Source organism: Heterodontus francisci, chromosome 18, assembly GCF_036365525.1.
Source record: "Heterodontus francisci isolate sHetFra1 chromosome 18, sHetFra1.hap1, whole genome shotgun sequence".
Taxonomy (NCBI): domain Eukaryota; kingdom Metazoa; phylum Chordata; class Chondrichthyes; order Heterodontiformes; family Heterodontidae; genus Heterodontus; species Heterodontus francisci.
The window spans coordinates 29644271-29660078 of NC_090388.1; the positions used below are offsets into that span (position 1 = coordinate 29644271).

Consider the following 15808-nt stretch of genomic DNA (forward strand, 5'->3'; position numbering starts at 1 on the left):
GAGGTCACTGCAGAATTCTCTCGAAGAGGTGGATTTTCAGTAGGTCACAAAGTTAGTTGCTTGTAGACTTATCACTAGGAGGTTGGTTTTCTGTACTGGTGAACTTGAAAAGGAACACGTTCGGTGATTCTATGATGTTACAGTCTCCAATTCTTTTCAGGCATGATGGTACAGCCTTGTCTGCTTTCTGCTTTTTCTGTAGTCTGTATTTTAAAGATTTTTAAAAAGAGACCAACATGGGTGCCCCACCATGTGACTTCTCACAGTTCCTTTTCCAAATATGGTGGTGGGGGGAGGGTCTAGGTTGATTAGCCTAATATTGTTCTAAGACATTCATCCTGAAGAGGGTTAAGACAATCACCTTCTTTGTTTCAGGAGTAAACCATTCAATTCAGAATGACTCCCTATGGTTTCAGGATGGGTATTGATGACACCTCTTAGCCTGGAAGGTATTCTCTCCTCTCAGACAGGGAGTCAAAGTCATCTGACCTTTGGGGGCCATCTTTGCAGCCCATCTCCACTTTTAATGTCCAGTGTGGTATATTTAAAACAAAAGGAAAATTCATTTCCAGAAGTTGTTATGCTGAATATAGTCCATGTTTAACATTATGAATAGGACATGCCTGTACTGGACATGACAGTACAAAAATCACTAAAAGCTAGTGGAGATACAAAATAAATGAAAAGATTAATAGAATGTTGATCACAGGAATACAAAGGGATGGAAGCTATGTTACCATTATATAAAGCTGTTAGACCCCATTTAGAGTACTGCATTCATTTCTGGGTACAGCACCTCAGGAAGGATATACTGGCCTTGCCAACGGGTGCAGCTCAGATTCACCAGAATGATACTGGGACTAAAAGGGTTAAATTATGAGGATAGAATAGAATAGGCTTATTATATACCCTTATGTATAGAAGATTAAATGGTGATCTAATTGTGATGTTTAAGATTATTAAAAGAGTTGGAAAGGTAGATAGACAAAAACTATTTCCTCTGGTGCAGGAGTCCAGAACTAGGGGGCATATCTTAAAAATTAGAGCTCGGCCATTCAGGGGTGATGTAAGGAAGCATCTTCACACAAAGTATAGTGGAAATCTGGAACTCTGTCCCTAAAAACAATTCAATTGAGCCTAGGCGTTGAAAATTTCAGAACTGTGAATGACAGATTTTTGTTGGGCAAGGATTTTAAGGGTTACGGAACCAAGGCAAGTAGAATGGAGTGAAGATTCAGAACAGCCACTTGCATGGCAAATCAAGTTTGAGGGGTTTAATGGCCTACTCCTGTTCCTATGTTCCTAGTTTGTAGGCAAATACAGCAGCCAATTGGTGCACAGCAAGTTCTCACATGTAATAAATGTTAAATGACTAATTAATCTGTTTTGCTGGGGTTGACTGAAGAATGAATATTGGCCATCGATCCAGCAGAATTCCCTGTTCTTCTTCAATAGTGTTATGTATTCTTTAACATCCACCTGAGCAGGTAGACTGGCTCTCAGCTTTAAATTATCATCAGAAACTCAGCACCCCCTCAGATATGCACTGAGTAGATGCATTAATAATCAAAAGAAAAATAATTCCAGCAATTACATTGTGATGTAATGTCATAACCTCCATAAAATGTACACAATTGAAATGGTTTCATATATTGTGTATTATTATCTACAATTATTTCCAACTGAGAATATAATCACCTAACTCAAACCATTTACATTATAAATCTTAGGGAATCATAATTTTCAAAATGCTATTAACAGCTTACCGTGAGTGAGTAAAAGGAATTTTAACAACCTGATGGATTGTTTTGCTGGATAAAGTAAGATTGTATCCATCAAATACATGAGCAGCTTGAGGCCAGCTGATAGTTACTGAATCAGAAGTCTTGTTATAATTCAAATACTCCACAGGGATTGGCACTAAAATAGCAAAGATGAACAATACATTGTTGGCTAGTCTGAATTCATTAAACATGGATTCATTTTCTTTTCATTGCCAAATTATTATAAGTTTGTTAAGAGCGATAATTCATTTTTCTTAAGGTAGGGGCAACACCGGTCAGGCCATTCAAAAACAGAGTGAGACATACTAGCCCTAGTCCAAGCAAAAGAAGATATCCTGTATAGGTTCTCAATGTAAGTTTAAAATGTAAGCGTGCTAAGTAAGCTGAAAGCCACTGTCTCAATCCTATCTTTATATAGTCTTGATACATGGGTTCCTGAACTGTATCCCAATTCAGATTCAAATGGAGATATGCTGTGAGTACAGCTGTTTTATTACAGTCGGAGGAAAATAATCAGGTACAGTGCAAAACAAGCTATGGGTATGAGCCCATTTCACAGTTAATTTTAAAGGTACGAATGAATAATTACAAACACTTATTATTTCAGCGTCTTTATATGATTACCCTACACGTTAATTTTGGCTGATTTGTTAGTTATATTGGTGTATCAACTGCCTCTAAAACTTGGAATGGGATCAGGCTGACATCAGCAGTTTGGTTGGTGTTGCCCCCAACCAAGCCAATTCCCAGTCAAGTCTCTGATTTGTGGTGTAATTGCTATTTCCAGCTGAGGTCAGAGCAATTTCACAGGAATGTAGCACAATCTCACCACCTGTACTCTATGAAGATCAGGTCTTAGCAAGTCTTTAGCATCATCCTCCCCAGCCAGCCAGTCAGACAGGGCTGAGCCAGACTATGCATAACCATGAGAAGGCGTCTTGCTCAATTATAAGATATGCTTTAAACCCTGGATTTCATCCATCATCCATACTGCTCCTTTATGACCTCAGTCGCTGCCACGGAAATCTTTCTTTATCTAAGCTCTTGTTGCCTCTATGATATTTCAAAGAGCCTCTTTCTGGGTCCCTATCCTACACCCACTCTAAACTCCAAGTCATTGATATTCAACTGCTTGTTTCCTATACGTCTCCTACTACATCTCATGTGTCCATCACCTTCACCCTTACTGACCTGTACTAGCCCCCAATTCCCCAATGTGTTAAATTTAAACTCATTATCCTTAAACTGCTTATTCTCGATGGAAGGGGTTGTTGACAGTGCTATCAAGCGGCAATTGCTCAGCAATAACCTGCTCACTGACGCTCAGTTTGGGTTCCGCCAGGGCCACTCTGCTCCTGACTTCATTACAGCCTTGGTCCAAACATGGACAAAACAGCTGAACTCCAGAGGTGAGGTGAGAGTGACTGCCCTTGACAGCAAGGCAGCATTTGACCAAGTATGGCATCAAGGAGTTCTAGGAAAACTGGAGTCAATGGGAATCGGGGTAAACTCTCCATTGGTTAGTCATACCTAGCGCAAAGGAAGATGGTTGTGGTTGTTAGAGGTCAACAATCTCAGTCCCAGGACATCAGAGTTCCTCAGAGTAGTGTCCTAGGTCCAACCATCTTCACCTGTTCATCAATGGCCTTCCCTCCTTGATAAGGTCAGAAGTGCGGATGTTCGCTGATGATTGCACAATGTTCATTCGTGACTCATCAGACACCGAAGCCGCAACAAGACCTAGACAACATCCAGCCTTGGACTGATAAGTGGCAAGTAACATTCGCGCCACACAAGTGCCAGACAATGACCATCTCAAACAAGAGGGAATCTAATCATCTCCCCTTGATGTTCAATGACATTACCATCGTTGACCACCATTGACACACCGTGGCAGCAGTGTGTACCATATACAAAATGCACTGCAGCAACTCACCAAGATTCCTTTGATAGCACCTTCCAAACCTGAAACCTCTACCACCTAGAAGGACAAGGGTAGCAGATGCACAGGAACACCTTCAACTGCAAGTTCCCCTCCAACACGCACCATTCTGACTTGGAACTATATCACCATTCCTTCACTGTCGCTGGGTCAAAATCCTGAAACTCCCTTCCTAACAGCACTATTGGTGTACCTACACCCCAAGGACTGCAGCCATTCAAGAAGGCAGCTCACCACCACCTTCTCGAGGGCAATTACCCCTGAAATAATCAAGAGTGCCAAGCCTGCTATACTCTCAACACTACATGAACTGCTATGCCTGTGCTGGGACGAGGGAGCAGTACCACAGGACATGCGCGATGCCAATATCATCACCCTCTATAAAAACAAAGGTGACCGCGGTGACTGCAACAACTACCGTGGAATCTCCCTGCTCAGCATAGTGGGGAAAGTCTTTGCTCGAGTCGCTCTAAACAGGCTCCAGAAGCTGGCCAAGCGCGTCTACCCTGAGGCGCAGTGTGGCTTTCGTGCAGAGAGATCGACCGTTGACATGCTGTTCTCCCTTCCTCAGATACAGGAGAAATGCCGTGAACAACAGATGCCCCTCTACATTGCTTTCATTGATCTCAGCAGACGTGGTCTCTTCAGACTACTAGAAAAGATTGGATGCCCACCAAAGCTATTAAGTATCATCACCTCATTCCATGACAATATGAAAGGCACAATTCAACATGGTGGCTCCTCATCAGAGCCCTTTCCTATCCTGAATGGCGTGAAACAGGGCTGTGTTCTTGCACCCACACTTTTTGGGATTTTCTTCTCCCTGCTGCTTTCACATGTGTTCAAGTCCTCTGAAGAAGGAATTTTCCTCCACACAAGATCAGGGGGCAGGTTGTTCAACCTTGCCCGTCTAAGAGCAAAGTCCAAAGTATGGAAAGTCCTCATCAGGGAACTCCTCTTTGCTGACGATGCTGCTTTAACATCTCACATTGAAGAGTGCCTGCAGAGTCTCATCGACAGGTTTGCGTCTGCCTGCAATGAATTTGGCCTAACCATCAGCCTCAAGAAAACGAACATCATGGGGCAGGACGTCAGAAATGCTCCATCCATCAATATTGGCGACCACGCTCTGGAAGTGGTTCAAGAGTTCACTACCTAGGCTCAACTATCACCAGTAACCTGTCTCTAGATGCAGAAATCAACAAGCGCATGGGAAAGGCTTCCACTGCTCTGTCCAGACTGGCCAAGAGAGTGTGGGAAAATGGCGCACTGACATGGAACACAAAAGTCCGAGTGTATCAGGCCTGTGTCCTCAGTACCTTGCTCTATGGCAGCGAGGCCTGGACAACGTATGTCAGCCAAGAGCAATGTCTCAATTCATTCCATCTTCGCTGCCTCCAGAGAATACTTGGCATCAGGTGGCAGGACCATATCTCCAACACAGAAGTCCTCGAGGCGGCCAACATCCCCAGCTTATACACACTACTGAGTCAGCGGCGCTTGAGATGGCTTGGCCATGTGAGCCGCATGGAAGATGGCAGGATCCCCAAAGACACATTGTACAGCGAGCTCGCTACTGGTATCAGACCCACAAGCCGTCCATGTCTCCGCTTTAAAGACGTCTGCAAACGCGACATGAAATCCTGTGACATTGATCACAAGTCGTGGGAGTCAGTTGCCAGCGTTCGCCAGAGCTGGCGGGCAGCCATAAAGACGGGGCTAAAGTGTGGCGAGTCGAAGAGACTTAGTAGTTGGCAGGAAAAAAGACAGAGGCGCAAGGGGAGAGCCAACTGTGTAACAGCCCCGGCAAACAAATTTCTCTGCAGCACCTGTGGAAGAGCCTGTCACTCTAGAATTGGCCTTTACAGTCACTCCAGGCGCTGCTTCACAAACCACTGACCACCTCCAGGCGCTTATCCATTGTCTCTCGAGATAAGGAGGCCAAAGAAGAAGACACCCCAAGGACTGCAGCCGTTCAAGAAGGCAGCTCACCACCACCTTCTCAAGGGCAATTAGGGATGGGAATAAATACTGGCCTGCCAGCAATGCCCATATCCCCTAAACGAATAAAATAAAAATTCTACCATAATCTTGTCTCACTTTATCTCTGCAATTTCCTGCAGCCTTATCACCCTGCACACCCTTTAGTCCTCAGACTCTGACCTTTGTGCAATGACACCATCCCCTCCCCTCCCTGCCCACTTTTCCCCACCACTGATGTTGGACTTTATAGCTGCCTTCATCCTACTCTTTCAAAGTCCCTCCCTAAACCTCTTCACCTATTCACTTCTCTTTAAGCCTTCTTTAAACCCATTTGTTTGATCAGGTTATTAGTCGTCCCTCCAAATCTGTTCTTAATGTTTGTGTCCATTTCCCTCTCTATTTCCATTTACATGGTGATTTTGGATGCTAAGAGTTGTTGCTTTTGGGAATCGTACAGAATTTTCTTTGTCAATTTTCCCTTAATGCTTTTAAGCTTGGAAAGAAAACTATAGACATCAGTTGAGAACAAAAGGAAGGTCTGTTCACATTAGCTTTGAGGTTTCCTCGCCAGTTAACATACTTTTACTACTATACTAAATGAAGTAACTCAGGAGAAAATATAAGGCTTTTTATTTAAAATAAATCTTTTTAAAAATGCATCCTTACGTGTACGTATTAATTGTTTCACTGGTATGCTATCTCGATAGCCTTCCTTTTCTGTTCGAAGTGAAATATTATACAGTTTTCCCGGGGTCAGATGTGTAAATACTACACGCTCTTGGTCAACCTTTTGAACCTGAAATTAATAAATAGTGCAATAAATATGCTTGTTTTTATAAATCTGTAATTTTATATCATATTATCAAACATATTTAATTAAATGGATAAATATAGCTAGACATTCTTATAATAAAGACATGTTTACCAAACCAAAATTGCACTAGCAAGAGTTTAACTGCACCAATTGTTGTTTTGGAACATTTCAAACTACAGCTGGCAATCTGAAGAATTAAATGTTAAATGCATGTTCTATTACATGCTGTATATAGTGTATGTTTCAATGCACCAAGAATAATTTGAGATTACCATAAGCTGCTTGTCACAGTTTGCACATAGTACTTCGTATTGGTAGAAATGGCCTTCTGCTTTATCCCACAATAATTCCAGCGATGTTTCCGTGACTTTGCCTTCACGTAAATTAGTGGGTGGTACTAAACCTAGAATAAAATACAAAGATAATTAATTATGTGAAAAGGAACTAAAGAAAGTATAAAAATCAAGTTTTCATACTGTAATGCCATCACGATGAGGTGGAAAATGAAGATAATCCTTTGCTGCAGATGATCCATTCTTCAGTTTATAGATAAGAACATATTTCTACACAATAGCTGCTATTTGTTCTTGTTGTCAACAAGGTAACAATATCTTACCCTATTGACCATGAACTCTGATTTTTTTTTTAGACAATATCATTACATTTCATTTACAAAGTGTAAGAATCATATAAAAATGAATAGATGGGAAATTCTGGAATGCTTGTGAGAAGTTCTCACTATGGATAGTCAGTCCGTGAGGTTTCCCAGCAGTACCATACATTCAGAAAATCGGTCTTATTGTGTAAATAATTAACACTCCACAATTACAATAGAAAATGTGATGAGTACTGTGCTAGTGCAAGGCTCAGCAGCAGAGGTGAAGGTTTGTAACCCAGGGAATTTCCTTTTCTCACATCCAAACTTCTCAGAAGAAAGAGGGTACAAGTGAAACATGTAAGATAGACATTCTTAAATCACAAAACTTGCTTTTTAATATTGGTTTGAAAATGTCAGTAAATATATATTGTAGTGTAGGTACTATGAAATCCAGTATATAAACTGTACATCTTTGGGAGTCACTTCCTAATATAGAACCACATCAACTGCTGGACCAGATCAGGAGAAAAGCACCCACAGAGTGATCTTTTGTGAAGTTCCATTTCTACTATATATACAGGTCCAACAACTCAATCTCTAGTCTTCACAATTTTACTCCTCTTTCCTGCTATTTGGTGTTGAGTACTACATTGACCCACAGGCTAAAATCTATTATTACTGCTGTATCAGTACACAGGAAGACCAAAATTCTGCAACATAGGAACTTGAACCTCCAAATCTATTGGTCATCAAACATGAAGATTTCAAAATTCAAGATGCTTCACTGCAGCTCACCAATGCTGCCACTATTCATCAAGTTTAGCAAACAGTTTGGATCAATCACAGCAGAGCGCAAATGTCAGTTATCACCTTAAAAAGGAAATGAGACTTGATCCCGATACGAAATGAACTTTTTGACAATAGAGTAAATAAGGAGAAAATGTTTCCAATGGCAGAAGAGACAGTTATCAAAAGACACAGACTTAAGTTAATTGGCAAAAGAACCAGCAACAAGATAGAAACTTACACTTACAGCACAGAAGGAGGTCATTTGGCCCATCATGCCTGAGCTGACTCTTTGAAAGAGAAGTTGTACTTAGTCCCACATCCCCGCTTTTTGTTCGTAATCCTGTAAGTTCCTTATCCTTACATACATGTCCTACTCCTTTTTAAGATTATTTATGCAACCAGCTTCCACCACCTTTTCAGGTTGTGTGTTCCAGATCCTGACATCTCTGTGAAAAAATTCTCATCTCCCCTCTAGATCTTTTGCCAGTGATTTTGAATCTATGACCATTGGTTAATGACCCACTTGCCAGAGAGAATAGATTTTCTCTATCTATTCTACCAAATTTCTCGTCACCTTCAAAGCCTCCATTAGGTCACCTGTTCCAAGGAGAACATCCTAACTTTTCCAACCTCTTCTCATAACTGAAGTTCCTCATCCCTGGTAACCTCCTGGTAAACCTCCTCTATGCCCTTTCTAAGGCCTTTATATCTTTGCTGAGATGTGGTGCCCAGAATAGTCCACAATGCTCAAAACATGAGGAAAATAAATTGTTACACATCATTATGATCAGTTGTTATAATCTGGAATGTACTGTGTCAGGCAAACTCCAAACCCCCCCACCTGCCAAGACTGAGGCACACATTATTTTGCCACATGAAACATTACAACTTACAATTGCAAGCACCTGACTGGAAAGACATTTGCATAGTAACAGACAGTGTTGGAACAATGAGGAACCAGTCCCTGCCCCAATATACAGAAGAGACCTGGTCAAACCAGTCGGTCACATGACCACTTGCTGGCCAACAAGGGGAGTTTTAAATTGAAAAAAAAATGAATTTGAACTCAGAAAGCATGTGCTCCCAGTTGGAACAGAACCTCCTCTCCAGTCCTGTCTGTCTCCATCTCTTTCCCACAGAACTGAATCTTGTGAAAACACGTGAACCTCAAAGAGAGAAAAGTCTCCTATGTGAACAAGGTTTAAGAAGAACACTAGGCCCTGACAAACAACAAGACTGCCTACTATCAAGTGAGCTCAAAGCACAGTAAAAAAGAAATTCTTCTGATATTGCCTCAAACCCCTCTCTACTATATTTTCCTCTCCTCTTTTCTGCCCCTATTTGCATGTGTGTATCGTGTGTGCATGTTAGCGTGGGCACGTCGTATATCCGTAGACATGAACCATATGAGAATTTAAGTTTAAGTTTTAATAACATTTCATCTTTCTTCTTTAAACTTAAGAAAACCTGTGTGAATTGGTTTCTTTGTCTTATAATTGGAAAGCTGTGAACAAGGATTCACAAAAGGAGGAGCTCAAAGCATAGAAACATAGAAAATAGGAGCAGGAGTAAGCCATTTGGCCCTTCGAGCTTGCTCTGCCATTCATTATGATCATGGCTGATCATCCAACTCAGTAACCTGTTCCCGCTTTTCTTCCATATCCTTTGATTCCTTTAGACCCAAGAGCTATATCTAACTCCTTCTTGAAAACATACAATGTTTTGGCCTCAGCCGCTTTCTGTGGTAGTGAATTCCACAGGATCACCACTCTCCGGGCGAAGAAATTTCTCCTCATCTCAGTCCTGAATGGTTTACCCCATATCCTTAGACTATGGCCCCTGGTTCTGGACTCCCCCACCATCAGGAACATCCTTCCTGCATCTACCCTATCAATTCCTGTTAGAATTTTATAGTTTTCTATGAGATCCCCCCTCACTCTTCTGAACTCCAGCAAATATAATCCTAACCGACTCAATCTCTCCTCATGCGTCAGTCCCACCACCCCAGGAATCAGTCTGGTAAACCTTCGCTGCGCTCCCTCTATCGCAAGAACATCCTTCCTCAGATAAGGAGATCAAAACTACACACAATATTCCAGGTGTGGCCTCACCAAGGCCCTGTATAATTTCAGCAAGACATCCCTGCTCCTGTACTCGAATCCTCTCGCTATGAAGGCCAACATGCCATTTGCCTTTTTTACCGCCTGTTGCACCTGCATGCTTACCTTCAGCGAATGGTGTACGAGAACACCCAGGTCTCGTTGCATATTCCCCTCTCTCAGTTTATAGCCATTCAGATAATAATCTGCCTTCCTGTTTTTGCTACCAAAATGGAAAACCTCACATTTGTCCAAATAAAAATAAAACCCCGTTACTTTAAGACCAGGTAAAGACAGCGAAAAAACCCTAGACACATTTCTCACCTGGTCGGAACAGAAATTTGGGCGCCAACGTCCGGGATTTTACCCACAGCCAAATGAGAGAAATTAGAATTGGGAAGCCAAATTGTTCCCAATCAAAAAAAAAAGCAAGTTTTCTTGTGGTTGTGTGTGAGTGAATACTAACATGTCGGCAACTGAAGCTAGCAGCTCTCCAAGCCAGGGTGAAGTAATTTGGGATAAGTTAAAAGCACTGTCTATGGAGGAGTTGAGAAAAATGGCTGAGCAGTGTGGGATCACTGTATGTGGCAAGACTAGGCAGTCTGAACTCCTAAGGCTGGTGACCAAATATTTTTCCCTTGAATCTGAAGAGGCAGAAGCAGTGTTAGAAGTAGACCCAGACAGGGTACTGCTAGCAAAGATACAATTGGAACAAAGGAAACGTGAATTAGAGGAAAGAGAGAGAGAGGCAGGAGAGAGAGAAATAGCCTTCCAAAAGGAATGTGAAAAGAAAGAAAGACTGGAGAAGGAATGAGAGAGGGAAGAGAGAGAAAGAACATTCCGGAAACAATGCAAAAAAAGAGAGCTAAGGCGGTTTGTGTTAACTAGGGGGTGACAGAGTAACCCCAGTGACAGCACAGCCAATATGGAGGAGCATAATTCAGGGGTGGGTACAAGATTGCTAAAACTCGCTCAATTAATTCCAAAATTCAATGAGGAAGATGTGGAAGCGTTTTTCGTGTCTTTTGAGAAACTGGCAAGGCAGCGAAAATGGCCAGCTGATACCTGGTCTCTTTATTGCAAAGCAAACTAACTGGAAAAGCCCATGAGGTTTATTCCTTGTTGCCAGATGAGAGTTCATCAAATTATGAACTAATCAAAAATACTATCCTCAGGGCATATGAATTAGTACCCAAAGCCTATCGTCAAAAGTTTAGAACCCTCAAGAAGCAACCAATCAAATTTTTCTGGAGTTTGAAGAGGTAAGCAGCTGGCTTTTGAATAGTGGCTGAGGGCTTTAAAAATACAACTCAGCTTTGAGACTCTCAGAGAAGTAATCCTGTTAGAGGAATTTAAAAACTCTCTTCCATGCTCAATAAAAACCCATGTTGCGGAGCAGCGGGTTCAGGGAGCCTGGCAAGCAGCCATTCTGGCCGATGAGTTGCTTTAATTTATAAGTCGGTTTCCCGGGGAGAACCTTTCCTAATCACCTCCACAAATCTGAAAAGGACAAAGGATGGCAAGGTGATATCTGCCCAGCAAGTCCTGAAAGAGAAAGGAAAGCAGGAGACACAAGGGAGTCTCCTCCAGCCAAACAGGAAAGTGCTGTGAGCAAGAGTGAGACCCAGAGACCTCTGTGCTTCCATTGTGATAAGGCAAGGTATTTAAACGTTGACTGCTGGAAACCAAACAGAAAACCGGTAGGGTTAATCAGGGCACAACAACTCAGTGAAGAAGAGGCCCTGACGGAAAACACAGAACAAGCTGTGGCTTTAACTGCAGTAAGAGTGCAACCCAGGAAGCTTACTATGGCTAGTGCAGGAAAAGTTAATAGGATTCCTGAAGGTTATCAGGGTTTTGTGTCTGAAGGGAAAATAACCCCATACCCCTAGAGTGGGGCAAGCAAGCCCATAATAATTCTCAGGGACACAGGGGCCACCAGATTCCTTTTACTGGGAAAAGGCCTGACCTTTCCCCCAGAGAGTGCAGTGAACACCAAAATGGTGGTGAATGGTATTGGAGAGCAGTGTATGCCAGTACCTTTACACCGGGTGCACCTGAAGTGTGACCTCGTTTCGGGACCAGTGGCTGTCGGGATTGTCCCTAGTTTGCCTTTGGACAGGGTTGACTTGCTCCTAGGTAATGATCTGGCAGGGTGAAGGTGGTAGCAACCCCCAGTAGTGAAAGAAAGACCGCAGGTCAGAGAGACAGGGCAGTGGCAGGAAACGGTCCCCTGCAGAGTCCCTGAATGTGTAGTGGATCATGCCATGATCCCAGAGGAGACTGCATTGGCACTGCAGGCAAATGATCATGAGGTCTGCCTGTCCGAGACTTTCTTTGGAAAGTTAGGAGATCCAGGGAATGATTTTAATGGATTTTCCCCAGGTCAGGCTCAGCGAACCGACCCAGTATTGCGAGAGTTAGCACAGGCTGCCCAATCTGAAAGTGAAGCAGAGGGAGTCCCTGATTGCTACTATTTAAAGAGGTACTGATGAGGAAATGGAGCTCTCTTCACAGACCTGAGGGGAAGGAGTGGCCAGTAGTTCACCAGTTAGTGGTGGCACAGAGGTACCCAAGAGAAATATTAAGAAGGGCCCTTGAGACTACAGTGGCTGTATATGCCAGTATACGAAAGACCAAAGTCTGCATAAGACAGCAGTTTGACTGGCCAAAGCTCCACAAAGATGTGGTGGAGTACTGCAGGAGTTGCCACATGTGTCCAGTTGAAGGGAAACACCAACCTACAGTGAAACCTAAGTCCTGTACCAGTGTGAGGAGGACCCTCCAGCAGAGTGCTGGTGAACTGTAAGGGACTCCCGCTAAGAACAAGGGGACAGGCAGGCACAGGGCTGGCAAAAGTTTAGAAAGAGAAGGGGAAAAAGTGACCAAGAGGGCAGCTTAAAGGAAGTCCGGGAGGAATCCCAGATAAAAATCCCTACTGTCTGGTCAGCCAAGCCTGGAAAATGTGAAAAGGTAGACTCCACATCCTCTTATGTAAATACAGACTCTAGAAGCACCACACCAGACTTGCTAACAGCATTTACAGGAACCTGCAGAGACAAAGGGAGACCTCCAGGGGGCTCCGAAACTGTGCGGGTGTTGCCTCACCTAGTTGAAGTGCCATAGGGGAGTGAAGTAAGGTCTGCACAAATACCTACAGGTAGGAGTTCCCAGAGAACAAAGGGGAAAGTAACAAAGACTCCTACCCTACTGTCAGAGGAAAAGGGAACAACCAATCCCTTGAAATCAAAGTATTTGCATGATTCAAAGTTCAGGATAGACCTGCCCACTACTACTCTCCTGATAAAAAAAGGGAAAATTCAAACAGCCCTGGCACCCAGAACAGACCATTTTAATAAGCTTTAAGATTGGTGAATGAATGGAAATAAATGAGAGAAATGCATGGTTTTTCTTTCTGTATCTTATATTTCTCTCAAACTCTGTTATGAATCTTCAAATCATATTTCATCCCCCTGAATGTGGAGATGTCAGGCCCCACCTGCCAAAACTGAGGCACACATTATTTTGCCACATGAACATTACAAATTAAAATTGCAAGCACCTGACTGGAAAGACATTTGCATAGTAAAAGACAGTGTTGGAACAATGAGGAACCAGTCCCTGCCCCAATATACAGAAGAGACCTGGTCAAACCAGTCGGTCACATGACCACTTGCTGGCCAACAAGGGGAGTTTTAAATTGAAAAAAACAGAATTTGAACTCAGAAAGCTGTGTGCTCCCAGTTGGAACAGAACCTCCTCTCCAATCCTGCCTGCCTCCATCTCTTTCCCACGGAACTGAATCTTGTGAAAACACATGAACCTCAAAGAGAGAAAAGTCTCCTACTTGAACAAGGTTTAAGAAGAACACTGGGCCATGACGAACAGCAAGACAAGCTACAATCCAGTGAGCTTGAAGCACAGCAAACAAGAACCTCTTCTGATATTGCCTCAAACCCCTCTCTACTATATTTTCCTCTCCTCTTTTCTGCCCCTATTTGCATGTATTGCGTGTGCATGGTAGCGTGGGTGTGTCGTATATCCCTACGCGTGAACCGTATTAGAGTTTAAGTTTTAATAAAATTTCATCTTTCTTCTTTAAACTTAAGAAAACTTGTGTGAATTCGTTTCTTTGTCTTATAATTGTAAAGCTGTAAACAAGGAAAGTAAAGACAGTAAAAGACCCCTGGACACATTTCTCACCAGGTCGTAACAACTGCTTGAAAGGGTGATGGAAGCATATTCAATAATAATTTCCAAAAGGGAATTGAATAAATACTTGAAATGGAAACATTTGCAGGGCTACGGGGAAAGTGCAGGGGAGTGGGAATAACTGGAAATTTCTTTCAAAGAGCTATCACAGGCACAATGGGCAAAATAACCTCCTATATTGTTCTATGATTCTATGCACAGAGTAGAAAATTTAGAGTCCGCTCAGATTAATTAACCTTTAAGGGAGAATTTCACCAGTATTGTAGTAAACTTGATCGTGCATTTACTGGCCAGAATAGTAGCAATATAAATGCAAGTCTTTTTTTTTCTTTTCAGATGCTGGTGGAGCTGTTGGATATTTCCAGCATTTTCTGTTCTTATTTCTGATTAGTCTTAGGGTAACATTAAGCTTTTGTAAAGGAACAGGCAGTGGTATAGCAAAATCAGAAAGGAAATTAAGCAACTTTTGTACCCTGGAGGGTAACTGTAAAGCACCAATCTGTGTAATGTTTCCTCTGGGTGAATATGTGGAGCCTGGTAACAGTCAGACCAGTATATCATGTTAGTCATTTCAATATGAGGTAGCATCAGATTTTCCCAAACCTACTATTTATTCTACGCCTTATCTTTAAAGATGACAGCAGCTACCAGAGAACGAACTTCAATATTATGATGTTTCTGCTTGTGACAAAAGATTAACTCCCTTAATAACAGCACTGACCTAAATTTAGAGTGCAAGGCCATGGTATGTAATGTAGCTGCTTAATTGGAACCACTTTATCATTTAACACACTCAAGTGATGCTATCATGACAGCTTAAAGAACTCAACTCCACAGCTGAAACTGGCATTGTCAACTTGTAACTTCTGATCCCAACAGAAAAATATATCAATTTTCAAGTAACTCTGCCATAAGAACAATTTCAGATTTGTAGGATTTCATCCCTAAAGAGTGAAATAGTGCTTCCATTAATAAGAGAACAAATCAGCGTTCTTTATTACTATTTGAGCAACCTGGTGTTAATCCAGTGGCAAGTCCTGCTTCTGGTATAATCAATGGAACAAAAGGATTAATTATGCTATTAAAAACATGTTTGTACATTGTCAGTGGAATTATTAGAAAAATCTGTTGCAACATTGAGTCCTCAACGTGCACAGTAAAGTTTCAAGTATATATTTATTGGAATTGACAAAATTTCTTTTAACAAGAAAATAGAGCAGCATAAAAAGAAAGCTACAAATATACATATAACTAATGGTAAATAGATTTTATAGTCAACTGTCACTCAAATATTTGGCAATAGTGTACCTCTGTGTTATGAGATGAACTTGATACATTTACACAAGCTATTCCTTCTGCTTAATAAATGTACGTACTAAATAAAACATTCTGACAGTGTAATATTTGTTACAAGTTTATGGTCTTGCTTTGGATATTCTCTCCAGTACAGCAGTACTAGTCATTCACTTAAGGGAACTGAGCAGTGAATGAATAAGTGTCTCCCATGTCACCCAATGTCTAACTATTGTCATGGACAGTAAAGACATATCATATTCCTACTTTTAAGACACAAACTTTATTCAATGT

General features: G+C 41.9%; 1 protein-coding gene across 9 annotated transcripts in view; it reads right to left on the bottom strand.

The window, feature by feature from the left end:
- Positions 1–15808, bottom strand: part of ptprq (protein tyrosine phosphatase receptor type Q) — a 297632-nt gene that overhangs the window by 240582 nt on the left and 41242 nt on the right. For 8 of the 9 annotated variants that reach the window (XR_010976839.1, XM_068050461.1, XM_068050466.1 and 5 more), the window contains 3 exons: positions 6796–6926; positions 6376–6505; positions 1767–1920 (listed from right to left, as the gene is read on the bottom strand). Coding sequence is in view for 8 of the 9 variants with exons in the window: in XM_068050461.1 (XP_067906562.1) it covers positions 1767–1920; positions 6376–6505; positions 6796–6926 (415 nt within the window). In the remaining variant the exon portion in view is untranslated. The remainder of the gene's footprint in view (positions 1–1766; positions 1921–6375; positions 6506–6795; positions 6927–15808) is intronic. The other variant, XM_068050464.1, reaches the window with a different exon arrangement.